Genomic DNA, 27,843 nt, shown 5'->3' with positions numbered 1-27,843 from the left:
ACTGAAAATCAATACACTACTTTAATTGGAGATGACTGCCCAAGATTTCATGGCAAAAAACAAATGATAGATTGAATCATAAAATGTTTGGTTTTGTGTCACTGGGGAACAAACATTACTCTGTTAAATGGGTGCTACAAAATTTTATAAAGGAAGCTATATATCAGGAATTAAAACATCATCATCAGAAAAGAAAAGAAAAGAATAGAATTTAACTACCTACTAAGGTCGAGTTCTGGTTAAGACGATGAAATATTAGTTGCACGAGCTTGTGAGAGTCTAGCAATGCCGGGTTGGTTTTATTTTGATGTGATGATAATTAGATTGTTTTCATACCCGTTATTCTGAACAATGGGGCGTAGAGGATCAATCCTCCATTCACCGTCAACAATGAACTTGATCTGCAGAGGAATTGAATGAAATACTCACTATTCCGAAAGGAGTATATAATATTGAAGTCACTGAGCTACGGCAGTGTAGAGATAACAACTAACGAACCTCATATCTGCCTGGATACAACTTCAAGCGCAAAGAAAAAACACCTGTACTCAATTTCTCCATCTTCCTCTGCAATCAAATACTGCATATTATGCTACCAATCAAGGATAAAACATAGTGAAGATGATTAATATGATATTTTCTTTCCAAAGTAACGGGGATTTGAAATGATTTACAGACTCAAAAGTGCAAGTGCCCATTAATCTATCAGAGTACAAAGACTTTACGTAGCTTTTGATGTCTGTTATCCATCAATTTCATCAATAGAAATGACGATATAGATCTAACTTTAAAAGTAACTAATTCCTATTGTTTTTTTTTTTTTTGGTAGTTACAGACCCTTGAATGAACATCAAGAAATTATAGATCATATAACTTTTTTCTATCAAATTGCCTTATGGGAAACTCCATTATTAGATTGTAGATTTGTAGTATGGTAGATGTTTTGCTATACAAGGAATCAGGGTTGCAAACTTGCAATGACTGAGAAGAATAGAACAACTTTGCTTTAAATTAAAAAAAAGCTCGCAAAATCATATTTGCACATCTTTTCGTCTTTTTTTTTTTTTTTTTTCCACTTGTAGGTTAAGTGCAATCAAATTAGCATATCTTGTGTGGAAACTCCTATAAATATCAAATTTAGTTGTTTAACGAAGCAAATAATAGTTGCCCATTATCCCCATTTTGAGTTTCAACTGTATCTGCTTCTAAACTGAATCTACATAATACCTAACCTTAACTCACAAGAATGGAAAGCACTGGATATGTGAACCACTGGTTTGGACACATCACCATGTTAACTTAACTCTATTAAATGAGAAAATAAAATTAGGCAATAAATTGCAGACTGATTAAGTATGAAAAAACAAATCATTTTCTGATGATCAATTTTTCAGGAAGAAATAAACCAACAAAATGAAGTTTCCCTGTCACCAAAAGATTGACGTAACCCTCAAAATTAGAATGGCATCTAGTAATCTAGTTTTTGCCCCCATCAACCCGCTAGATGTTGCTCTCTACAGTTATTCTAGCAAACATTCATAAATTGTGCCACTTGGAACATTGCTCAAGTGTCCTACAGTAAGTAAGTTTGGGCAATTCTATAAGGAAAATATTGTGATTTAATTAAGGCAAACTACAGCAAGCTTCTTTCTACTAATTCATGTGAAATAAAATCAAACCTGTGTTGCCCAACCATCAAAGGAACCTGTTAGAAGAACTTCTGAAGCAGGGTTAGGCCAAACAATATGGGCATTATGAAGAAGTTGCAAAGCTTTATGAGCACCATCAATCCTTTTCTGCTTTTCTTCCAGCATCTTTTGTGCATCACTGAAAAGTATAGCATTTGTTTACTAATTGAAGATGTGTATCCATAATTCCAAAGTAAATGATTAAATAGAATGGAATCATACATACATTATTGCTAGTGTCATTTTGCCCTCGATTACAGCTAGCTTTGCACGTATTGACCGCAATCTCTCGTGAGCATTAATGAACTCATTCTCCTGGAATTCCCATGCATCAGAAAGCTTTTCCAGATCACTTTTAGTAACCTGGGGAAAATTAAAGGAAACCATTATCTAGAGCACCTGGATGACTACCTTGCATATGACTTTTGCAATTAGAAAAAGATATTTTTGAAAGAAAATTTTTATTAATAGTTTAGTGTGCCATAGTTTGATAAGTTTAAAAATCTTAAAGGTATCAGTTAGTTACTTTATTAGTTTACTTTGCTTATTGCATAGTAAACATACATCTTAGGATTTCTAGTACCCCTATGTTCCATCTTTTAGTACAAATACTGTGCCTATTGTAGTCTCTATACATCAAATTGTATTGTAACTAAGTATGGCATTTCTCTCTATTATTCTCAGTTGTCAAAATAAAGATATCTTAGAAACAAAGGCACCAAATACAGATAATTGTGAATTTACATTCTGAAGTGTGGAAACAAGAAAATAATTAAAAAGAAGAAGAAAGGAAGAAAGAAAGCAAAACTTTTAGATTTCAACCCAGAGCTGTTTGACCTAACATCCATAAAAATATGGACCAGAAATCTTAGATGACATTTTAACTATTACAAAATGCAGTATGAACTAGATTTTATTCTGATGAACCAGGAAAGCAATTTTCCAAGTAGAAATCAAGAAAATTTCAAATATGTTAAATTCAATGGAAACAAAAAATGCCAACCAATTGTCAGTCTATGGCCATAAAAATTGAACTTCTGACAACAATTATATGGGTATAACTGAATAATAATTTGACTTCAATGCAACACCAACTATTTTTTGAATGATAGTTTGACTTTGGTATATGGACTTATATTTGTGAAACAATCATGAAATGACTTTGCCTGTTGAAAACTCAAAACAAATGCCAGATCTCTATTCAATGGTCTAACCAGCTATGACTAATTTGGTTCTCATAGCAGAAACAAATGATTGAACTTGTGACAGGTTGTTAACATGTAATAATGAATTCATTTAGTTAGGTATTCTATAAAAAGAACAACAGTAAATTAAGATGAATGTATGAGAAGAAAATGGCAATCCCTAATACTCTGTTAGAAGTAATTGGCTGAATCACAAAACAGAAGAATGAGATGTCCCACCTCTCTTGAAATGTACTCTTCACTTTTGGACCTCAACAACTGAAGAGCTGAAGCAAGCTCAACTTCTAGGTGCATTAGGCGAGTTCTTATGTTGTTGTGATTGTTACCATTTTGCCTATGCAAATCATCAGTAGCACTTTCTGCCAGAAGATCTATGTCATCCATTGAAGCATTTCTTTCACCTTCTCTATTTTGACTAAAAGCAATCTCAGCTGCTGTACATTATTGGAGAATATGAATCAAATGGTGGTCAATGGGCATTTTCAAGCCACACATTAAAATCTCAAACACCAAGTAATGAATCCTTTATATTTAATCAGATGAAAGGAAAATAAAGACCTTCAAATTCTATATCCTGAGTGCCAGCACGTTGCAGATTCCACGTTCTCCATGAATCTGGTCTAATTTCCCTGGGGCTATTGATCATTCCAAGGTCAATCCTGTCTTTTTAAACAATGAAATAAGATCGCATTTTTATGGTTTAGAAAATGATTGTATGGATAAGCCTACATCAAAATGAACATAAATCAGCCAACTACGCATGTCACCTTTAACAGTTCAACCAGTTCACAGCAAAAGCCTCAGAATTATTAAATAAACTCAAAAATAACTACCATGTTAATGGTACAGTTCTACAAATGCCAAGACGGAGATTAACATCCAAATGCATGTTATAAAAGAACTAAAGAAGTCTTCATTTATGAAGATTATGTAACCACAGCTAAAAAGCATTAACACCAAGAGAGAATAACCGGTTGATAATGAAAACAACACTTACCAGAACCAGTGGATACAGGGTTCCTATCACTCTGGTTGTCCCTGCTCGAACCATGGCTTCCATTTCTATAATTTCCAATATTGATACCAAGGGACGAATTTCTCTCTTTCTCTAAGCGACTTAATATCCCCTCAATCCCACCACCTTCCTCAGCTTCAGTTTCTCTGAGCCAAAAACAAAGAAAAGATCGAAATTACTCAGCAAAAACTATACAACTCAAATCTTAGCTATCTAAGAAAAACATAAATCCATAGAAACATAAGATAAACCCTTTCAAGAATTCTTTTTCCTTACCAATTTCATTGACTTCTTCCACCACTAATATCAAGAGTTAAATGTCTAAGAGTTCCAAAAACTATAATTTCATCCACTTAAGCGATAAAGCAATCAAATAAGACACATTATTCCAGTAACAGAAGAATGTTATTATTTACATATTGTGTATAGTTAGCAAAAGCCTAGATATATGCATGGTGATGTCAAAAGAGAAGCATTTATCAGGGGAAAAAAATCCCAAATAGGAACCTCACAATAATCTACCGGACGAAGAAGCTGGCTGAGATGCACTTTCAGAAGAATCATGAAAACCAGTTGACTCCACTTCATTGTTTTCAAACTCAGAATACTCCATTTCAGTGTTTTCAAAAGCTGCAGTCTCTTGAGAAGGCACTACTTCATTGTTCTCAATAGTTGTAGTCTCTTGACAACTCGCCAGTCTCTTTCGAAGCTTCTCAATTTCAAAATCAAAGTCCAATGTTTCGGCTTCTTTATCTACCTTCTCCTCATCCCCTGAATTCCAACCAAGCGTAAACCACCCTCCTCTCTCGCTAATAGCATCAGCCAAATCGAACCTCCCCGCTTTCTCCAACTCTTTCCTAGACGGAAACGTCGCGGGCTTTTCGGATTTCTCCATGAACTCCAAAATCCTCGCCTCCAGCTCAGCGTCCCCTTCGCTCGCCAACCCTCCAGCACAGCAACACCAATCACAGCCCTCACTTCTCCTCTTCCTCCTGCTCCTCCCAGTCCTCCTCAGCTCAAGAATCCCGTATACACCCATCCCTTTCGCCGCCTCAAGGGTAAAAGTTTTAAATTTTGGGAGGCAATGAACCATTAACACTGGCCTAAACACAAAAACAAGTGAGGGGACGAATGGGGCATTCGACTGTGAGGATGGAAGGAAAAGGTTCAAGGCCGCGATGTGTGAGACCATTTCTCAGGCATTTCGTCGAACAGCTGGAGGACGACTCGTGCCTGTAAATCTGTAATAGTTCACCAGAGGAAAGAAGTGACCGGTGGAAAAACGACTGAACCAGCAATGTAGCACCGAATAGCGTGGACGTGGTGGAGTGCATAAATTAAATCATTTGACATTATCCTATTAATAATAAGTGTACTTAAATAACATTGTGAATCTTGAATGCAATACTTTACGGGTTCAGGGATTATTTAACTTTTTTATAGGTTTTAGTTCAGATTAGATAAACTAAAAGACAAACAAAAATAAAAGAAAAAGGGACACAAGAATTGATCACGCAGTTCGGAGCTATAACTCCTACGTCTGCGGGGCTACTCAGCTTTTGCCCAATCCACTAGATGCACCAAGGTTTACAATAGTTGGAATACAACCCAAACGTACAATGGTTCAACACCAACACACAACCTTCAACATCTACTTTTGAATTGACAAAACTGCAAGCCAAGAATTCTTCAATTCTTCATCTTGACTCAGCATCAACGACAGCTTCAAAGATAGTAACAAAACTTCATTAATTCTTCAAATGATCTTCTTAATATTCACGTGTGAAAGCTCTCAACTTGTATCATGTGTAGAGGTGAATATTAGAACTTCAAATGTCTTCCTTTAAATAGTGTAGCATCCTTTAACAACCTTCACAATTTTAGATTTGAAAAACTCCTTGAATAAAAGAGAGCCACACCCCTTAAAATTCTGTTAGCCACACAATTTAAATGGGTGGACTAATTCCTTGCTGTCTGAGACAGCGTCCGTTGGCACAGTTTCACTATCAGCACTGGTGGACAGACTGGCTTACGGTCAAAAAACTAATAAACAACTAGATAAAGGCTAAGTGTATTTTTGACAAATAATATAGCCAATAACAAAGGACCGTGTATCATTTGTACACTTACAATCTCCCCCTTTGGCAATTATTTGACAAAAATCACCTTCAAACAAAACTTAGGCATTTTTAAGAATTTAAACAAAAAACAATATTATTAAACTCATGCCATAAGCTAGTTTGGTACAAGGATAAGACACTTAATACAAAATAAAGACCAAACTGCAACAGACCACCAAAACAGCAGCTTCAAAACCAGCAAAAACGCAATAGAACTCTCCCCCTCAACATATTTTCTCAAGCATGTCGAACTCCAAATGTCTTCAACCAAATGCTAAAACTCCCCCTGAGTTATTACTCCCCCTTAGTACAATAAATCCAAGCGTTCATCAAAAAATTTCCACAACATACCTTAACTCCCCCTTTTTGTCAAAAAATTGACAAAGGTGCATCTAGTGAATTGTGGATTGGGAAGCTTGAACACGAGCATGTAGCACAAGAATAGTAGTTGTGCCAAGCGCTGAAGTAGCCCTGGGCAGAGAAAAAGATGGTGAGTCAGAGGGTGTAACACCTATCACAGGACTAATCACTGGAACAGGAACTGTCTGAAGATGTGCACGATCATCATAGTGGCGTTCTGGACATAACCGTAGTTCGACAGTATACGGTTACATTTGTACACCTAAGGATCGTGTATCATTTGTACACTTACAGTACTTTTAAAGGATAAAAATATAATTTTTGAATCAATTAAAAATGTTTATGTAATGTCTCATATAATTTTGGGGGCTTAGGGAGGGCCTTCGACTAGCTAGGAGCCAAGCTTTCGACAAAATCAAAGTGGAGATTGATTCAGAAGCGATGGTTCACGACTTCACGCCGTTTTAGGAGAGGGGTTCTCTCGTCCAGAAGTCAGTACTTTGACTATGGACTGCAAGGCGCTACTAGAGCAATTTCGGGATTGTGAATTGAACCATATTTTTCGGAAAAAGAATCAATGTGTTGACTCTCTTGCTAATCTAGGACAGCGTAGTGAGTAGAGGACTAAGATCTTAGACCAATCTCTTGAAGATCTTGAAGGCATCCTGGAGAGGAACGCAAGAAGCGAGGCTACAAGGAGACTTTACTAATTCCTTGGGGCCGGGCCCCTCCGTCACACCAAAAGAAATGTTTATGTAATTAGAAAGTAAAAATTGAATAGAAAATGGTATGTGTAATTGTTTTAGCATTATTCGATTATTAGGATTCAGTTAGAATTTTACATTTAGCCAATCAATAAAATTATACAGTTTGGTTGATTAGTAAACCAATAAAAAAACATTTTTAATATATTATTACGGAGTATTATTATATATAATAAAGAAATTCTAAAGTGTGTGTCCATTTGCAACAATACATCCAAAAACAATTTTTGATTGCATAGTGCTTTGGGAACGTGATAATATTCTTTTAGTTAGATCACAAGATATTATAGGTAGATTATAATTATATGATATGCTTTTAAGCTTTGATAGAAAATACTCATCGAATCGTACTAGTGCTCGGTACTAACGTAGATAGTCGAAAGGAACCATTTCCGACCTTTATTGACCAGTAGCATGATATTCCAAACTTAAAGCCTGCGACCGAGTTAACTGGAGGTCGTAGCGACGTCTTACTGCTAGAAGAGCTCTCCCAACCTGTTCACGTCGAGACGAGTTTCCTAAGTAGGCCTAATTAGACTGACAAAGCTAGATATCTTAGTGGACACTGGCAGGTAGGAATATTGTTACATGGGACCGAAGAGGAGCCCTTCCCGAGCCTCCCTAATGCAAGTTCAACGCATGTTCATCGGCATGTGTCCCCTCCTTACCCCTATAAATATTGCATTTATGACAAAGAGGATGGACTTTTGGTCTTTCCACCTATCAACCATCAGCTCAGAACCTTTCTGAATCCTTGTTGGAAGACCGATCGAGCTCACAAATAAAATAGAGAGTGACCCTTGCGACCTCGACACTCACACTTATACATGAGAATCATCATATTTGCTACATCAAGCTTGTACTATACTCAAATTAATCTTTATTCACACTGGGCTAACCCAATTAAAATTTAAAAGACAAATAAGATCATATTAATTTTTCTATAAGAAATGGGGTTTTTGACTCCAACATTTTGATTAGACAATGTTTCTACAATACATGCATTTTAGATTGTATTCGTTGCAAATAACAAATAAGCACATTCTCATAGTAAATATTTGCATAAAATTTTTACAATTCTGGTATTACATGTTACATTTGATAAAGAAAAGTAAATTCAAGAAATAATAGTACTCTCCTGAATTACAAAGTCATGAATTCGATACTTATTAATACTCTCTCAGTCGAATCTATTACACATGATTTTTAAGTACAATTTACTTTTTCGAAATAATTTACGAATTACTACACAAAAACATATTTTTCAAATGTACAATCTCAAATAATAACTACAAATTTTCTTCTTCATTCAAATAATAGTCTACTCACTTAAACTCAAAATACTAAATAAAGATACAAAATCAATGTAAAAAGTAGCATTATACGAAGTCTGGGTTATGAGTAATCTGCAGTTGTTTTCTTGTCCTATTTATGATATATTCCTTCAAGGATCCTTTTTGAAACAGTTCACAGATGTTGCCACTTCACACTAGTCATGGACACGTGATCATTGTATGGCTACTATTCATCGCTAATAAATCAGTTTTTGTCACCATGTCCTATGTACCCATCACTTGATGTCATTGTCTACAAGTTAGTTTTGCAATGTATGTATAATGAATTTTTACTATAAATCTATGATCAATCCTTCCTTTTATATATATAGACACACACAAACACACACACACAAAATGTTCTATCAAAAAGAAGACGAGAATTTTCTTGCCCAAAACACCTTCCAAATATAGAAATGGATATTATGAATTAATAATTATACACACACATATAAACACTAATTTTTACTATTTTTATGTGCATAATTGATATCAAACTCATATAATTTTATGTTTTTTGAAAATCATATAATTTTATGTTAATTGAAAGTTAAGTATGTGATTATTTGATTCCTTTGTGTCATTAGGTGATTTAGAGACATTGATGGTAAGAACCGTAAGATCATGTAAATTGAAGCCTACTTGAATGTGTTTTTAAGTCTAATTGACACAAATGCGTGTTCCAGCCTTCCAAGAGACATGAGAGGTTAAGAAAGTGAAAATAGAGTGTGTTGGAAATATCATGGCATGACCCAAGACTCAAAGGAAGAAATATGCATTTTAGAGTGAAGAGCACACTCGCAGCCGTGAGTGTCAGCGTGACAAAATTCTGCAATGTTTTCTCTTTGTCAAGCGACGTCTCGGTATTTTAACAATATCTCAGCATAGGAATGTTCAAATTAAGTGATTCAAACGGCATTGAAAAGATAATTGAAAGAGTTACAATTTCTATGAAGATTACAAAATCTAATTCAGACGTCTACAAGGTGAAAAATTACTTAGAAATCAGAACTGCTGCACAAAATAAATGGTCACGGCCGACCTCATGGGCATGAGGTCCATTGTGAGCTATGGAACATGTGAGCTATGATTAAAAATCATGGTGGAACTCATGGACATGAGGTAGACTGTGGGCATACATTCGGAAAGCTAAAATTTGTTCATTTCAGACCAAATTTGAGGGTATAAATATGCCTAGACGGTTAGTTTCAAATTATTCTCCACTCTTCCACTTTCTCTCCAAGGTTTCCTGGGATAGAAAACTCTCTACAACATTTCCCCTTGCAATTGATTTTCAGCTTGTAATTTCAATTTACTTTCGATTGCTACATTGATCAAAGCTAAGTCTACTTTGCTTCCTTCACATTTCCTTCAACTCATCAATTGTTCTTGCAATGACTTCCATTCCAATTTGTGCTTGTGTTTACAATATAAATATAATTAATGAACTAAAATTGCCATTTCTCCTATAATTACATATAATAGTTACATACACAACCTGAAACTTGGTGTCTGCTTTTCTAGATGGCAATCAGTATCCATCCCACTTTAACAATGAACAATTTTCTCATGGAAATTCAGAAACCATTAACCCACTACTTCTTTTCCCTTTCCAAACTTTCCAAGTCTTTCTCTTTCTCTTCCACCTTAACATTGCTGTCCTTTTACATTTCCATTTTCTATATTTTTCTCTATCCTGTAGCCACTCTGCATAGTCCTTCCCTTGTTTGCACTCAATAAAATCAGCTAACTCACCAAAATCAGAGTCTTTTTTCGCGTTGGGTTCCATGCACCTCAGAAACATCTCACCGTTCATCGTTTCCTCTTCAACGCTCACCATTTCTTCTTCTTCTTTGTCAAATAAACAAGAAGCACTTGATGATGAACTCTCTGGCCATCCATCTTCCACACTGCCACAATACTTTACCATAGTCTTTGACTTGCTGACAAAAAGTTGAAGCATGCAAGGAATAAGCAAATATAAAAGCATTGACAACATGAAACCAAGCAAATCATATCATTCGTTACTGTTACGAAAGTAAAGAGAAGATTTCTAAATATGTTGTCTTATACTGTCATATAGAAAAGAGAATACAAAGCCCTATAAATAGGTGCTAGAAGACTACGAATAGGAAACAAGTTTCCATGTATTAAATATATATTCCATAACAGTTACAAATAACAAAATAATAGACACCACCAAAACTTAACCGTGTAGACAGGATTAGGTCCCAGTGGGAAAAACATTTTCTATGAAAACAAATGTTAGGAGTTCGAGTCTGTATAGATCAACCATGGCCATGGAATTAATGGTCATCTTAGAAGACAACATTGTTATAATAACCTAAGATTGAGCCAAGATCACTCAACTGGGCTATAATGCACATGGCTCAAACCACACTAAAAGACATAATCCAATCAATTACCTGGTCTAATCCATCGCCTTATAAACCTATATGTTCTCTCTTATTTTTTCAATGTGGGGCTGACTCTTAACAAACATGACATAACATCAAAGCATAAAGTGAACTAAAACTGGACTTGAATATAGTAAATATTTAGGCCTTCCCTAACAAATGTGTTACTTTTACAGTTTTCCTTTTTTCTGATGCAATAAACGGCAGCCAATACAGAGATAAGATGCATTTTTAGTACTGAAATAAAGAATTGAACTTGGTGTCTAGGGAAGTAGTGAAAGAGTAGGCAAAAGAAGGGAAGAAAATAGTTTACTTAAAGATATATGGAATACGCCTTAACAACGAATGAAGTTAATCAAAATTTTGAAGATAAAGCACTACAGCGGAAACAATAAAGTAAAGAGGCATATGGTCAAGTAAAACACAGACTGCAACAAAAAACTCATTTAAAATACATAGAATGGATCAGAACCTCAAGTAAAGATTCTGTATATTTTGAAATTTTGATGCAACCATTATGCTAGGCCTCTGGTCCATTACTGCCTGCATCACAAATAGTAGTTGAGAAAGCTGCAACATATGTCGCATTACTTATATTTTTATAAGGAAAAAAGTAGACAAACTTTCACCTCTTGGATTCTGACCAGGGGTAACGCAGAGGAATCGGAGTCTGAGCCAGAAACAATTAATGACCTCAACTCATCTAAATATCCCTCTTCAAGTACAAACAAATTCACCAGAGCAGTGATTGTTAACAAGCACCCATATGCTAAGCAACCAATCCTCTTTAAAAAACTAAATGCAAGCATGCCTGAAAAATGCAGAAGCATCACCATGAAATCCTTGTGCTTGATGATGTTTGTCTCCATTATGCTACATAAGAACTCTTGGACTGGAAAGTGTATTTTGGATTCACTAAAACAGCTAATTGAACCCAAAATAGACATGTACTCCTTACACAATGAGTAGTCTTTCAAGGTTTTGAAAGAGCCATAACTTTCACCATTCCGGAGATATGATATAGCATGCAGCAAAGAAGTGCCCATTGACTTCAATACAGCAACTAGGAGGCATATAGCCTGAAGGTCCATACCCTTGATTGCAGGTTTTACAGTTTCATCAAAGCTCACTGATGCTCTTAAAATCAGACAACTTATAATTGAGAATACATCATCTTGGCATGATTGGTCCAGAAGACATTGGCAATGCTTCACATATGCAATACACGAACTGGTCATGTCAGATTTCAGTTCAAAGAAATGGTTGCCTAAGAATGAATCTGATGAACCCTCAAACCTTTTAATCAGAGAGTTTATCTTCTCCTGTGTGCTTGGCAATATATAAGATTCAAAAGGTGGAGGAAAGTTCCCTCTATATGTGCTTGAGTTGACGAAAGACGCACATTTACTTGGAGAATCACCATTGATCTGTACAAATGATATAAGTTTCATATACATATTGACTGATTTTTCAAACACTGAGAGAAAGCAGTCAAGAAGTTTACAGTTTGGTTTCAGGTTTTGAACATCCATCAAACCACTCATGGCTTCAGATACAGATGAAACCACGTACGCTTGCACAATTTTTGGGGCAGAAAAAACAATTGGATTGAGAAGCAATGATATGGCCCCAGTCAGACTCACTTCTGGAGTTATAAAGAATTTGAAATCCTTCCTCTGTGCTCGGAAAAGTCTGTAAAGAAAATCTTCAATTGCATTTTCACCAGAAAATGATAGGAGAAAGCAAGTGGAAACAAGTTCCATAAGGATTCCAATATCACTCTGACGTTTCTTTGAACTAATATCTTTCTGAGTGGACTGAGGCATAAACAAAGTTTCACTAGTAGAGGAAAATAAGTCAATCAGCCTAAATATTGCACGTAATTTGCCATGCACCAGAAGCTCATCAAGAAATACCTGAGTATACAATGTCCATGTTAATTACGAACATCTGCAGCAAATAGTTTTCTTTAAGAAGAAGAAAAAAAAAAAAACTTAGCAAATAATTCTTATAGAAGTATTCAGCAAAATGAGTGTCATGAAACTAATGCATGTCAGCATGTGCTCAGACTTCTAGACAACTCAGAGTCATGTTAGAGAAGAGCTAGAATCAAGGTTCCTAACATGCTGACATGCATTGTATACATTTTGAGGGGATACTGTACCCCCAATGTTTATGTAATCAAATTTAAACTATCAAGACTCAAAAGTATAATTCAACAGTATCCTTAAGGTAATACAATTTCCTTTTAAGAAAATATGTCAAAGAATATGCATACCCATGGTTGTATCCACACACCCACACACTTATGAGTGAATATATGCAACCATATACTGTCATATACTACAACACTATGAAGCATGTGGTCTTGGCCTCTTCTTCCCAGGCCAGTAACTTGAAGCATTATCTTTTGTTCAATAGTAAAAGGAGCCGTATGTTATGTTATATCTCATCATATTTGTAATATGCTTTGCAATCAAGGCATTCTACTGCCGCATGAGACTATGTTGCAATAAATATAAAACCATGACTGAGATTTTTTATATTCATAGCAATCACAAATGAAAGTCTTTTGTTCTTCCTTTGAAAATTCAACAAGAAAATTTTGCACAAGCATACATACCTCCAACATAGCAATTGCAAATGAAGTTTGAAGATTAGGTGGCTCATAGAAATGAAGGGAAGCAACAAGTTCCTCTCTGGAAGTGGTTGTGAAGTCATCATCATCATATGTGCACGCATGAAAAACTGAGTTCTGCAAACTAATGTCTTTCCTGTCTTTTCTCTTTGGTAAGTTTAGGGAGCACAACTTACAAAGTATCTTCAAAAGAATCCCGCCTTTTTCCAAAACAACGTTATGATCATATATATGCAATTGCAGGATAGCCATACAACACCTTAACAGCAAAACTAGTACTTCAACTGTACAATTCATATGTATGCTACCTTGTCCAAGATCCTTGCTTGTACAAACATCATATAGAGAAGAGAACAAAATATTAAACCTCAATGATAGTTCTTTGAATAAAATGTCAGAAATCACTCGTAGATCATTCACATCAACTTTGCTCAGGGAATCTGTGGACATATGGACAAGTAAACAATACAAACTCTTCAAGATGGGTGATTTTATGCCCTGCAGTTGCACATAAATGAAAAATATGTTACAACTTAGCTAAAAGTCTCCGATTATGCCATTTCCCATGTTTTAGATCATTTGAAGTCTGAATACTTAGTAAGTTTTATCTCTTGGCACTACATTTCTTTCTGCATACATCAGCCATCCCATTCCATTATCATGTAATGGTGGAATTTTCTCTCTTGGCACTAGAAGGTTGGAATCTATATATATACATACACACACACACACACACACACACACACACACACACACACACACACATATGTAATGGTGGAATTTTCTCTCTTGGCACTAGAAGGTTGGAATCCACACACACACACACACACACACACATACACTTGGCACTAGAAGGTTGGAATCTATATACACATACATATATATATATACACACACACACACACACATACATATATGGTTTTTCATCAGAAATTGGAAGTGAAAAATTATTGAACTGTTACCAAAGAAAAAAACTTTAACAAGCAAACACTCCTTGGACCCAGAGCTTTTGTCAATTTTGGAGTTAACCACAAGCTGCAGACCCCTTTAGGTTCACCGTTACACCCACACATCCAAAGAAATGTCATTTTTCAACTAAAAACTCACTCTTCTAAAATAACAACTTCATCATTGTCGAATTTCACCAAATATAAATAAAATTTAAACGGGAAACTGTATACATAAAAAAGATATGCAAGTAATGGACCTGAGGAGTTTTGATTGCGGAGAGCAGTTTGTGGAGTGGTCGAGAATAATTCGAATCCGAAGCAGAATCCAGGGTTCGTCTCCGAGAATCTTTGCGGATCTTCTGTTTTCTTGTTGAAGCCATTGCTCGATTTTGCGATGATCACATTGATACTAGCTTCTACACAGCAAGTCTTTGTTCCTCCAAAATCATTTCGCAAACAGAATTTAGAAGTGTGCGGCGGGAACGGCTACTCTTGAGAACCCAAACCTTCGCTATAATTGGGCGGCAAATTATTCTTGTGAAACTGGTTCACATTATTATAAGGTATAAAATACATTGAACAGTTAATATCCAATATAGTCCTGAATTATAGTGATTTTATAAGAATTTTTTAAAATATATATATATATCAATAATTATTGCATCATGGGCCTCTCTTTGAAATGGGTTTAGCAATTTAATCTTGACAGGCCTGATCTTAATTTATATATATAAGAGGGGGCCATTATATATATATACACACACATGGGCCCTGGGCAAACCATAAATCTGCTATGGTGGGGTTTTGAGGAGCAAATTATACCATGAAATAGGTCTATCTTGTATTGTTGATCTAGTCTAAAAATAATTTTTAAATTTTGTGTATGTACTTGATACATTTTGTACTTGACAATTTCTGTACATGTAGCTATCATATTTTGTCAGCAATTACTGTTAATTGTAGATACAAAATGTATTAATCGAGCACCAATGGTAACTAGTTCGATTTGTTCTGTTTTGAGACTTATCACTTATCCTTTCTTTTATCCACGAAATAAATGTGATATTATTAGACCTCACATCTAACTTTTTAAAATGAACATAGGCACATAGCTCATATGCAAAAGATTTCCAACAGCACACATACGATTCCATTATTATATTGTGAATTGTGAATTAAGATCCTCTTTTTGTTTTGGACTCCCTACCTTATGTTAATATATATATGTGTGTGTGTTTTTCAGTGTTACTTTTACACAGCTAATAACGTAACCTTAATAACTAAAAAAAACAGGTTGGGCAGTACCTTACGCGCTAGCCGTCCTCCATTATATTGCAGTAGTTAATAAGTGAAGTGGTGCCATGCCAGGCCACATGTACCATTTCTTACACTTTTCCACTGTCCTCCCCATCATAACATGTTCTAGACAAAAGTGAGTTATATCTAATTAGTTTTCGATGAAATAACCATTTCAAGAATACGTATATATGGCCATGTTTGGTAAATGGCCGGTAGATTCATCAAAATTTTAGCTATCTAAAATTTGTTACCGCTAATCGTTGATGGCCAAATAATAATGCCTAGCTGGTTTGATTTTTGTCAACATGCAGAAGTTCTCCCTTATTACATACCCACAGTTTCAAGTCACAAGCAATCAGGAAGAGTTATTTTCAATTTTAATTATTGATTATTGTGACATTGTCATATTTAGTTCGAAAAAATGTCCAAAATGGTCCTCCGACTATAGCCTTTTCTCAAATTGGTTCCTTAACTTTTAATTGCAACCAAAGTGATCCTCTGACTATTGAATTTTAAGCCAAAATGGTCTCTGTTAGGTTTGGCATTAACCTGCCGTTAAAAAGAATGGCAGAATGGACATTTTATATGTTTTATTATTTAGACCTTTGACCAGCAGGTGGTTTTTCTTTAATTAATTAAACTGTGAATTTTCCCCTAATTAACTAAAGCAGTGATTTTCCTCTAATGAACTAAACATGCAAATTTCCTCAAATTAGCGAAACACTGTCAATTGCGATGGAGAACCATACGAAGAAGAAAACTACGATTTCCTCCAAATTATAAACACTGTGATTATAAATTGCGATGAAGAACCCTACCGTATGGCTGCAATTTTATACCCATAGGCGTAATAGCATCGACGGTATTGAAGAGAAAGAGCATGGTTTGCCAACGAAGAACCCGGGTTTCGGAACTGCCAAACTACGGTGCGTGTTGTTCATTGTTTTATATGCTTTATATGTTCTTTTCATGCTTTAACAAGTATATTAAATTGTAAATTGGTCTAATGGTTAACAGCATGGTTGGCAACAGTATAATGGTGTTTCTAATTGGTTTCTATACTTATTTACCGAATGCAGACTGCTGAAGAAATACCAGTGCAAACAACAGTTAATACGAGGCCATGTGTGAGGAAGAAGTACAAGACAAGATCTTGAATGGCTTTGACATCCAATTGCAAAGAACCAATAGATATTAAGTACTTTGGATATTTTACAATTGTAATCTATTTTGGATTACCACAGTTGCAAGTTTTTGGTGGAATGGCCAAGTACTCTGTTTAGTGAAATTGCAGGTTAGATGCATTGAATTTGCAGAATATATATATTTGTTTTATCTGTATGAGCAGGTTGTTATTAGTGCTGGTAACTACAGATTCTGTTTGACAAAATAGTGAATAACGTAACTTTTGTGAAATGCATTATTGGTAACTACGTACGTGTGTGAGCAGGATATTTGTTTTGTTAGTGTTGGTTGAATACCATTTTTTTTAAATACATAATTAGTAACTACAAATTTTGTTTGACAAAACAGTGAATAACCAAATATTTTTATTACAAATGCAACCTATGAAATCCCAACATATTGAATGGTAACTCCTTGGTAAAAAAACATCCTGATTTGGTTGCTCCACATTTTATACCAGCAACCTACAAGTCTCAAAGCAAAAGAAAAGGGAGTGACAAATTGTTTTAAATTGGAGTGCAAAATCTGAATTACCAATTTTACCCTTCATTTTAACACCCACTTAACATCGAAACTAACGGATGACCATTTTGGCTTAAAATTCAATAGTCGAAGGACCACTTTACGTGCAATTAAAAGTCAATGAACCAATTTGAGAAAATGCCATAGTCGGAGGACCATTTTGGGAATTAACTCTATTTAGTTCTAATCTTTTAATTTTGTCATATTCATGGTTGAAAAAATCGCTAGGCGCGCCTCGGGCGCCGGTGTATTTTTTTCTTTTATTTTTTATTTTTTAAAAATTTGTTTCAAATTTTTAAAATTTTTTTAGACTTGATAATTATAGACTTTTTAATACTTTAATAGTTAATATTAAAATATTAAATATTAACCTAAAAACATGTTTGAATAATTAAGAGTTATTTTGCTTAAAACTATATCGTTTTGAGTAAAATAACTCATTAAAAGAATAGTTAATCGGCCGACTAGGCGGCTTAGTAAGTACCTAGAAAGCCTCCTAGACCACCGATTATGGTACTATGCTAGGCGGCCGATCGACGTCTAGCGCCTAGGCCTAGGCGGAATTTTTGCAACACTGGTCACATTACAAAGTGAAATGTTCTTTATACAAAATTAAAGGGAAAAAGTTGATGATTATATAGGTATATATCTTGTTGTCTCCCTTGCTAGTATAGGCTAGCTACCGGCTGGCTTTACACCCTACACATTTTGAATGGCCAAAAGAAAGCCTAAGAAGTGGTGAGCATAAGGAGATGGAAGGGCAGGTAATTGCAGGCCATATATAAGATCTGGTCCCTCAGAGTTTGGCATGTGAAACTTTTATTTTGCTGGTTTTGTATGTAGTGTTTTGATTGAGGGCATATAATTATGGAGGTGAGTCCAAAGCTTTAGATAATGCTCACCCTTTTCGGTTACGTTACGTGTGCATATAAATGTGCATGTGGGTTGTGCATCATATATGATACACCAGATTTGAAAGAGATGACCACTCACATACACTTTTCTATCTTAAAAAAAAAAAACCATTTTGCCTCAATACTTGTGCCCATTATTTTCATCATGCCTTCTTTTTTGTTGTTATCAATTTATCATATCTTGTTATGATTTTTTTCCTCGGCTTCCACACTTGGAACCTACAAGAATTGTGGTACAGTTAAATTAGAATGATTTAGTAACGCTAAAAGTCTTGTAGTCGAACAGTATATTTGTGACTTTTCAAATGAGAAGTTTGATCACTTTGTGAGTATGTATGAACAGATAACTCTTAACAGGTTGCGATTTTTTTCTTAGTTTTGCGATATCTTTAGAGCATCTCCATTTAAGATTTTTTGTCGATTTTTGTCCAAATGAAAAAATCATGTACTAATTTTTGACAAATGGAGAGCATAGTTTTTCATTTGATTTTTTTTCTTCTGCAAATCAAGGATTTTTATGGGTCTCAATCAAAAGCCAAATGAAGCATTCTCCAGTTCACTGTACCTCTTTTCTTCTTTTTTCTTTTTCTCTAAAACAAAAATCACTAAAAGTTTGCTACTATTGAGATTGCTCTTAATATCTTCTTTTTCTGCATTCCATTAACAAGAAAGTTTAGATTGTTATACTCGTCTGAAAAATTTATAGAAAATTTTTTAGGTGAACCCTTTTCTTTTTTTTTTTGCGGGCTTAAAACTTTAACCTGTTTTCTTCTTCTTTTTAAGCATAGAAATTCTTACTTGTTGGATCTATTGAGAAAAACATCGTGCAATTTAGGAACACAGACAAATAGCATTTCATGCAATTCCCGTGCTTAGCTTGAATTAAGGATACGTGTTTTGTAGGAGTTTTAATTTTATCCTAAAACTAAGTTGTATATTCAAAATAAAATTTGTAAAAAAATTAATTTTGTCTCCTTACCCACAATATTCTATCACGCAAGAACCAACTAGACTACCCGTGCAGGTAAATTTTTTTTTTTTTTAATTTCTCAAATATAAAGTTGGGTGATTTTAGACTTGTGACATGCACAATTTTCCGTTAACAATTTACTACGAATTATTATTGAAATTTTATTTTTATTGTCACATATAATGAAATGGGAATGATGGACTCAAGACAAGATCTACTTAAAAGATATTGTAATTTTTCATCATTCTAAAATGTAGTCATTAGTGATGACATGTGCTTATGTATAGTCTGTTGGATATTTATATAGTAATGGAGATTAATAGTTCAGATGTCTACCATGAAAGCTCAAATAATATTTGGAGTTGTGGAGTAGTAAATATTATTGAGTTTGGTAGAGATGATTTTGGGTTATTTGAGAAATCTCGAGATGTTCGAGAGATCGCGAGAGATGCCTCGAGAGGTCGGTTCGCACGAGAGATCGGTTCGCGGAGAAACGATGTCTCGAACTGAGTTTTTGCGTGAATCGTTTTGTCGATGTCTCGCAGGTACGCAAGGAAACTATGTCTCAAAGGCATTTTGAGCGCTGCCTCTTACCTCTCGTATACGCGCAGGGCATGAACATATAAGGCTTTTTATGTCTCGAACATGTACCTCTCGAACAAGCTTGAACATTTCACTTTGCATTCTTTCCTTTTTGTTTTTATACGCACTTGTGTATTTTAATATGTCCTGTTTTGCATGTTCACATGCATGTGAGATATTAAAATATGAAGATAATAGTTTGAACTATATTTGCATGCATTGTTTTGGAATGTGTTACGTGAGAGACTTTTACCTCTCGAATGAGGCAGTGAGTTTACTAGTCTGCATGTGGTTTTCACTTTGAAATATTAAAGTATTTATATAATTGTTTGAATTATATATTACATGCACACTAAGTTTATCCTACGTACACTAATCCAAAATCAGTTATATGGTTGGAGATATTAACATGTGAATATAATTTAAAATTATATTCCACATGTGTGTACGTAACTGTCTGAACCAGAATGGTGAAATCAAAAAGAATATATTTCATATATATTTGGAAGTCAGTTTTTAAACTGGTATAAACTTCCAATAACTGCTCCTAACAGTTAGAATTTATCTCTATAAATTCTAGGAGTGTCATCTGATCAAACACGCAATTATTTTGCATGATATCTTGATATATCACAGTTCAATAATTCTCCAGTAAGTTCTTATCAAAGCAACCTAAGAACTTTGTTCTCATCTTCTTGTATCCCATAAGATTTAATCTTGATACCTCGTTGCTTTTGAAGAGGAAAGATTAAAAGCTTATAGGAAAGTGATATCACGCCTGAAGATCTCATTTCCTCTCCTGTTTTCTCCTCTTATCCGAAATTTTTCCAACAATCTATAAGCTTTTAATTCCATTTCTGAGGAATGATGAATTCTGGGTTCCTTGACTTTGCTGTCAACATCCCAAAGTTGGAACACTTTGAAGGCGTGGGCTTTCGTAGATGGCAAAAGAAGATTAAGTTCCTCCTTGCAGCCCTGAACGTGGCATATGTTCTGAGCACCCCGAAGCCAGTGGAGCAAGAGGATGAGACGCTTGAAGCAACCCGTCGCCGGCTCAAGTGGGAAAATGATGATCTCGCCTGCCGTGGCCATATTCTGAACGGTATGTCTGACACCCTCTTTGATATTTATCAATATGAGGAATCCTCTAAGGACCTGTGGGATGTGCTTGAGGCAAAATATATATCTGAGGATGCCTCTAGCAAGAAATTCCTGGTAAGTGAATTCAATGAATTCAAAATGGTGGACAATCGTTCTGTCATGTAACAATTCCATGAGATTGTCAGAATCCTTGGACAGATAAGGCAACATGGCATGAATATGGATGACTCCATTGCCATTGCCAGTATCATAGATAAGTTGCCACCTTCCTGGAAAAAGGTGCATCGTGCCTTGATGCAAAGGAAGGAAGAACTTACCATGGAGCAACTTGGTGCCCACCTGTATGTTGAGGAAGGGATCAGACAGAAGGAAAGTAAGAATAAAGGCAGTGCAAGGGTCACTGGAGCCGCGGGTTCTACCATCAACCTTGTTGATGAAGGCAAACCAAATGGGAACCGCAAAGGGAAAGGGAAACCGGGAAAGGTTACCAAATCTTCTAAGTTCAAGAAGAATGGAAAAGGAAAAGGGAAGGCATATGTGAAATGCTGGGTGTGCAACGGTCCACACTTTAAAAAGAACTGTGAGGTTTGGAAGAAAAGAAAGGCACAAATGGAAGGTAAATCATCTGGTGATCATGGCCAAGTAAGTGGCCAGTGGAAACAAGGTAAATTTATTAATCTTGTTTCTGATAGTATTGAAAATTTCATTGCTATGATATCTGAAATTTGTGTCATGCAGACTGATGACTCGTGGTGGGTTGACACTAGGGCAACCAGACATGTCTGCAAAGATATAAATCTTTATAAGGTTTATAAGAGTCTGGAAAATGGTCCAAGCCTGTACATGGGAAATGATTCCATGGTGAAGGTGAAAGGAATTGGACAAGTTGAGTTGTTGCTTACTTCTGGAAAGAAATTGACGCTCACAGATGTGTATCATGCCCCAGATGTTAGAAAAAATTTAGTTTCTGGCATTGTATTAAACAAGTGTGGTTTTAAACTTGTATTTGAAGTAGATCGTTTTATTTTGTCCAAGGCCGGTACGTTTGTAGGCCAAGGATTTCTTTGTTGTAATATGTTTAAGTTGAATATTAGTAAAGTTAATGGTTGTGTTTACACAGTGGGTTCATCATCTTTATGGCATTCACGGTTATGTCACGTAAATTATGTGCGTTTATTTGACATGGCAAAAGATGGATTAATTTCATCATTGGAATTAAACAAAGAACCATGCACTGCATGCATGTTAAATAAAATAACTAGGAATTCCTTTCCTAGTATAAATAGGAATTCAATTTTACTTGAATTGGTGCACAGTGACTTGTGTGATTTTCATAGCACCCCTTCACTGGGAAATAAAAAATATGTTGTCACCTTTATTGATCTTTATTGATGACTATTCAAGATACTGCTATGTGTACCTCCTGCACTCTAAGGATGAAGCCTTAGAAAAATTTAAAATATTTAAATTGGAGGTGGAATTGCAAACTAGTCAGTAAAAATTTTACGTACTGACAGGGGTGGTGAGTATTATGACCCGACATTTTTCCAATCTGTGGGTATCATTCATGAGACCACAGCACCCTACACACCACAACAAAATGGTGTAGCAGAAAGGAAAAACAGAGCTCTCAAGGAAATGGTAAACTGCATGTTGTCAGTTTCCGGTCTGAGTGAAGGTTTCTGGGGAGAAGCCATGTTGACTGCATGTTATGTACTCAACAGAGTTCCAAATAAAAGAAATAGGGTAACACCCTATGAACTTTGGCACGACAGAAAACCCCATTTAAATTATTTGAAAATATGGGGATGTAGGGCCGTGGTACGGTTGCCCGATCCTAAACGAAAGGCTCTGGGAGAAAAAGGCATTGATTCCATTTTTATAGGATATGCAGTACACAGTAAAGCATACCGGTTCTATGTTACAGAACCAAATGACTTTGTTTCGGTTCATACCGTAATAGAGTCCCGGGATGCTATTTTTGATGAAAATAGATTCTCATCAATAAATAGAACTCAGGATTTAATTCCTAGTTCCAGTGGGTTCAAAGTTGATGATCAAATCCATGATCATGCAGTGACAAAGGAACCAGAACTTAGAAAAGGTAAAAGAGCACGAAAGATAAAAACGTTTGGTCCAGATTTCCAAATGTATTTAATTGAAGGATCAAGGGAGTCTATACAAACTAAAAATCTATATTTTAATATAGAAGATGATCCTAAGACTTTTGAGGAAGCTGTAACTTCTCATAATGTTGCTTTCTGGAAAGAAGCAATTAATGATGAGATGGATTCCATAATGGGAAATAATACATGGATCTTGACTGATCCACCAAATGGTTGTAAACCCATAGGGTGCAAGTGGATTTTCAAAAAGAAAATGAAAGTTGATGGTTCAATCGACAAATTTAAGGCCAGGCTTGTCGCACAAGGCTTTAAACAAAAAGAAGGAGTTGACTTCTTTGACACTTATGCGCCAGTAGCAAGGATTGCTACTATTAGATTGTTAATTGCCATTTCGGCTATACACAATCTAGTAATTCATCAAATGGATGTGAAGACTGCATTCTTAAATGGTGAATTAGAGGAGGAAGTTTACATGAAGCAACCGGAAGGTTTCGTGGTTGCAGGACAAGAGCATAAAGTTTGCAAATTAATTAAGTCACTTTATGGCTTAAAACAGGCCCCTAAGCAATGGCATGATCGGTTTGATCAAATGGTGCTGGCTAATGGGTACAAAATAAATCAGTCTGATAAATGCATCTACAGTAAATTTAATAACCAAAGACAAGGGGTTATTATTTGCTTCTATGTAGATGACATGTTAATTTTTGGAACTAATCTGGAAAAGTATGTAGATGACATGTTAATTTTTGGAACTAATCTGGAAAAGGTTAAGGAAACTAAAGAGTTTCTTAGTTCCAGTCTGGAAAAGGTTAAGGAAACTAAAGAGTTTCTTAGTTCCAGTTTCTCCATGGTTAAGGAAACTAAAGAGTTTCTTAGTTCCAGTTTCTCCATGAAAGAGGAAACTAAAGAGTTTCTTAGTTCCAGTTTCTCCATGAAAGATTTGGGAGAAGCAGAAGTTATTCTTGGAATAAAAATAACTAAAGTACAGGATGGGGTTAGATTAACACAATCTCATTATATTGAGAAAGTGTTAAAAAGGTTTAATCACTTGACTGGTTCTCCAGTTTCTACTCCTATGGATCCTTCATTGAAATTAATTCCAAATGAAGGTAATCCGGTTTCACAGTTGGAGTATTCTAAAGTGATAGGATGTCTAATGTATGCAATGACAAGTACTCGTCCCGATATTGCATTTGCAGTAGGTAAGATGAGTAGATACACTAGTAATCCTAGTGCAATGCATTGGATAGCATTAAAAAGAATATTGAAATATTTGAATAAAACCATTGATTATGGTTTGGTATATTCAAAAGATATTTCCATCCTGGAAGGATATTCTGATGCTAGTTGGATATCGAATCAGGAAGATTATTCCTCAACTAGTGGATGGGTATTTCTGCTTGGAGGAGGTGCAATTTCCTGGGCTTCTAAAAAACAAAGTTGTATTTCTGATTCAACTATGGCATCTGAATTTATTGCATTAGCTTCTGCATGCAAAGAAGCAGAGTGGCTAAGGAATTTAATTATGGAAATTCAAATTTGGCCGAAACCGATGTCACCAATTTTAGTGCATTGTGACAGCGCTACTACACTGGCCAAAGCATATAACAATGTTTATAATGGCAAGTCAAGGCACATAGGCATGCGACATAGCTATGTGCGGGAGCTCCTAATTAATGGTGTTGTAGCACTTGACTTTGTACGGTCCCGGTTCAATTTAGCGGATCCGTTTACTAAAGCCTTGGCAAGGGACATGGTGTTGAAAACATCGGAAGGGATAGGTTTAAAACCCGCGTCTAGTCGAGAGGTGAAGGAAAGCACAACTCACGCCTAAGTTATAACGTTAGGTCTTGAGTTCAATGTTGATGAGTACTTCATTAATCGGCTGCAAGTACTAAATAAAAGGTATCCCTAAAGTCAGTACTTGGTCTGCATTGTTGTAGGGATGAGCTTTACTCTTAACTAATCTTTTGAGAAAATGCTTGGTGCAGGGCATGATATAAAAGATTAGCCTATATGAACATGAGGTGTGGCCGCTTCAAAGAGCTTTGGGTTTGGGCTTGGATATGTTCATGAAAGGATACGGGCACATGGCCTTTAATAGTGCCAAGTTTATTGAGTTATTGTGACTGTAAAACTTGTGTGTATTTTACCTACATTTCTTCAAAGAGACTGCGTGGTTCAAGGCTCGTCCACCACTGCAATCCGAATTGATGTATCGCGTATTATACTATGTGAAAGTTCAATCTTTAAGACACTTTCATTTATGCATGAGTTTTGGATTTATCTTGGTACAATATTAATTGTTACTATATAAATGGAGGAGGACTGTTGGATATTTATATAGTAATGGAGATTAATGGTTCAGATGTCTACCATGAAAGCTCAAATAATATTTGGAGTTGTGGAGTAGTAAATATTATTGAGTTTGGTAGAGATGATTTTGGGTTATTTGAGAAATCTCGAGATGTTCGAGAGATCGCGAGAGATGCCTTGAGAGGTCGGTTCGCACGAGAGATCGGTTCGCGGAGAAACGATGTCTCGAACTGAGTTTTTGCGTGAATCGTTTTGTCGATGTCTCGCAGGTACGCAAGGAAACTATGTCTCAAAGGCATTTTGAGCGCTGCCTCTTACCTCTCGTATACGCGCAAGGCATGAACATATAAGGCTTTTTATGTCTCGAACATATACCTCTCGAACAAGCTTGAACATTTCACTTTGCATTCTTTCCTTTTTGTTTTTATACGCACTTGTGTATTTTAATATGTCCTGTTTTGCATGTTCACATGCATGTGAGATATTAAAATATGAAGATAATAGTTTGAACTATATTTGCATGCATTGTTTTGGAATGTGTTACGTGAGAGACTTTTACCTCTCGAATGAGGCAGTGAGTTTACTAGTCTGCATGTGGTTTTCACTTTGAAATATTAAAGTATTTATATAATTGTTTGAATTATATATTACATGCACACTAAGTTTATCCTACGTACACTAATCCAAAATCAGTTATATGGTTGGAGATATTAACATGTGAATATAATTTAAAATTATATTCCACATGTGTGTACGTAACTGTCTGAACCAGAATGGTGAAATCAAAAAGAATATATTTCATATATATTTGGAAGTCAGTTTTTAAACTGGTATAAACTTCCAATAACTGCTCCTAACAGTTAGAATTTATCTCTATAAATTCTAGGAGTGTCATCTGATCAAACACGCAATTATTTTGCATGATATCTTGATATATCACAGTTCAATAATTCTCCAGTAAGTTCTTATCAAAGCAACCTAAGAACTTTGTTCTCATCTTCTTGTATCCCATAAGATTTAATCTTGATACCTCGTTGCTTTTGAAGAGGAAAGATTAAAAGCTTATAGGATAGTGATATCACGCCTGAAGATCTCATTTCCTCTCCTGTTTTCTCCTCTTATCCAAAATTTTTCCAACATAGTCTGATTTATTTGACTTTTTATCACTTATGTTTGTCAAGCAATAATACCATAAATTTATTACTATATATATTATTCAAGTACAAGTTTACGTCCTATGGAGTATATATTAGACAAATTCTTGGATTTGAATTAGATGAATGGAGCAACAATATCAACAATCATTGCAATAGTTTTGTCCAAGTGACAGAAGAACAATGGAAACTCAATTTTAAATTGAATTCATTCTACTTTTAATTCTCGATAATTAAATTAGTTATACATTTAGTTTTAATCATTTAAAATTGTCACATTTAATTTTATATTTTTCATTTTAAGCTCTTGTTTCAACTATTTGCTTCTTTTGAACTCACCATCAACTACAATATTATTAAACTTCTAATTTCTATCTCTTCCAAATTCGGCTTTTAACTCAAATTCGACGAAAGGCTATATTTCTAACACGTGTTTCATGCCTAAATTGTTCAAACTCTAAATGTTTTTAGGTTAATATATATTTAATATTTTAGTATTAAGTATTAAAGTATTAAATAATTTATAATTATCAAGTCTTAAAAATTAAAAAAAAATTAAACAAATTTTTAAAAAAATAAAAAATACACGGGCGCCTAGCGATTTTTTCAACCATGATTATGATACATAAATTCATAAAGATAATAGTTCTAAACTAAAGAAATTGAAGGAAAAAAATTAATTTTTTTTTCTTGACCAGACCTATCTCATATTTAATCGATAAACATAATAATTTTAAACTCAAGATTGTTATTGTTTAGTCCAGTCCTACTTAATCCATATTTTAGATAAATGTAACAACTCTAAACTAAAGATTTTTTTAAACCCTTAAATATTTTTAATCTTTTTGGCTATGGGTCAAGCTAGGTAGAGCCATCAAAATGTGTTTTGCCCGACGGCATGCCCGTACTTAAGTAAGGGGTGAGTTTCGCAAATAGAGGCCCGCAGGATTGGTGGGGCGGGCAGGGCCATCCCATCCAAGTGCCCATATGTGTGTGTGTGTGTGTGTTAGATGAACTTTAGAATTATTGGTTAATGTTTTAAATTTTAAATTTTAAATTAGTACTTATATAACAAGTTATTTTAATTATTTTTATAGTGTACAAATAGTAAAACTTAACAAAGCAACAAGCTAACAACTTAAGAACTAGTAATACAAAAAAGAAAAAAAAAAAAAAAAAAAGG

At 35.1% G+C, this 27,843-nt stretch overlaps 2 protein-coding genes across 4 annotated transcripts; both read right to left on the bottom strand.

Annotated features, from left to right (window-relative positions):
• Positions 1 to 45: 45 nt before the first annotated feature.
• On the bottom strand, positions 46 to 5,237 carry LOC116028103 (protein PTST homolog 2, chloroplastic-like). 2 transcript variants are annotated; one of them, XM_031269902.1, is made up of 8 exons: positions 4,421 to 5,237; positions 3,891 to 4,054; positions 3,452 to 3,556; positions 3,113 to 3,324; positions 1,915 to 2,051; positions 1,680 to 1,827; positions 499 to 567; positions 46 to 401 (listed from the first exon to the last, which is right to left on the bottom strand). In XM_031269902.1, exons 1-8 carry the CDS (start codon positions 5,098 to 5,100, stop codon positions 300 to 302), a joined length of 1,617 nt encoding a protein of 538 aa, XP_031125762.1. In that variant the 5' UTR covers positions 5,101 to 5,237; the 3' UTR covers positions 46 to 299. The 2 variants fall into 2 exon arrangements, with proteins under 2 accessions (XP_031125762.1, XP_031125760.1); XM_031269900.1 differs by having other exon boundaries at positions 3,113 to 3,327; positions 4,421 to 5,236.
• A 4,632-nt stretch (positions 5,238 to 9,869) lies between these two features.
• On the bottom strand, positions 9,870 to 15,000 carry LOC116027133. 2 transcript variants are annotated; one of them, XM_031268566.1, is made up of 6 exons: positions 14,749 to 15,000; positions 13,909 to 14,039; positions 13,527 to 13,800; positions 11,533 to 12,819; positions 11,376 to 11,446; positions 9,870 to 10,429 (listed from the first exon to the last, which is right to left on the bottom strand). In XM_031268566.1, the coding sequence occupies exons 1-6, from the start codon at positions 14,869 to 14,871 to the stop codon at positions 10,054 to 10,056; spliced, it is 2,262 nt and encodes a 753-aa protein (XP_031124426.1). In that variant the 5' UTR covers positions 14,872 to 15,000; the 3' UTR covers positions 9,870 to 10,053. The 2 variants fall into 2 exon arrangements, with proteins under 2 accessions (XP_031124426.1, XP_031124425.1); XM_031268565.1 differs by having other exon boundaries at positions 13,527 to 14,039.
• Positions 15,001 to 27,843: the final 12,843 nt, after the last annotated feature.

This window comes from Ipomoea triloba, chromosome 8 (assembly GCF_003576645.1).
Source record: "Ipomoea triloba cultivar NCNSP0323 chromosome 8, ASM357664v1".
NCBI classification, from domain to species: domain Eukaryota; kingdom Viridiplantae; phylum Streptophyta; class Magnoliopsida; order Solanales; family Convolvulaceae; genus Ipomoea; species Ipomoea triloba.
The sequence above is the reverse complement of the archived record's forward strand: the minus strand, read 5'-3'. Positions and strand labels throughout refer to the sequence as shown.

What these genes read in the sequence shown, in the direction of transcription:
- LOC116027133 (XM_031268565.1), bottom strand. Translation starts at nt 14,871, where the DNA reads ATGGCTTCAACAAGAAAACAGAAGATCCGCAAAGATTCTCGGAGACGA. An exon ending in CCCTGGTCAGAATCCAAGAG is followed by an intron (nt 11,447 to 11,532) that starts GTGAAAGTTTGT and finishes TTTGTGATGCAG; the next exon opens with GCAGTAATGGACCAGAGGCC. An exon ending in ATACAGAATCTTTACTTGAG is followed by an intron (nt 10,430 to 11,375) that starts GTTCTGATCCAT and finishes ACTTTTTGTCAG; the next exon opens with CAAGTCAAAGACTATGGTAA.
- LOC116028103 (XM_031269900.1), bottom strand. Translation starts at nt 5,100, where the DNA reads ATGGTCTCACACATCGCGGCCTTGAACCTTTTCCTTCCATCCTCACAG. An exon ending in TCTTCGTCCGGTAGATTATT is followed by an intron (nt 4,055 to 4,420) that starts GTGAGGTTCCTA and finishes TTTTTGGCTCAG; the next exon opens with AGAAACTGAAGCTGAGGAAG. An exon ending in AAAATGACACTAGCAATAAT is followed by an intron (nt 1,828 to 1,914) that starts GTATGTATGATT and finishes TATACTTTTCAG; the next exon opens with TGATGCACAAAAGATGCTGG.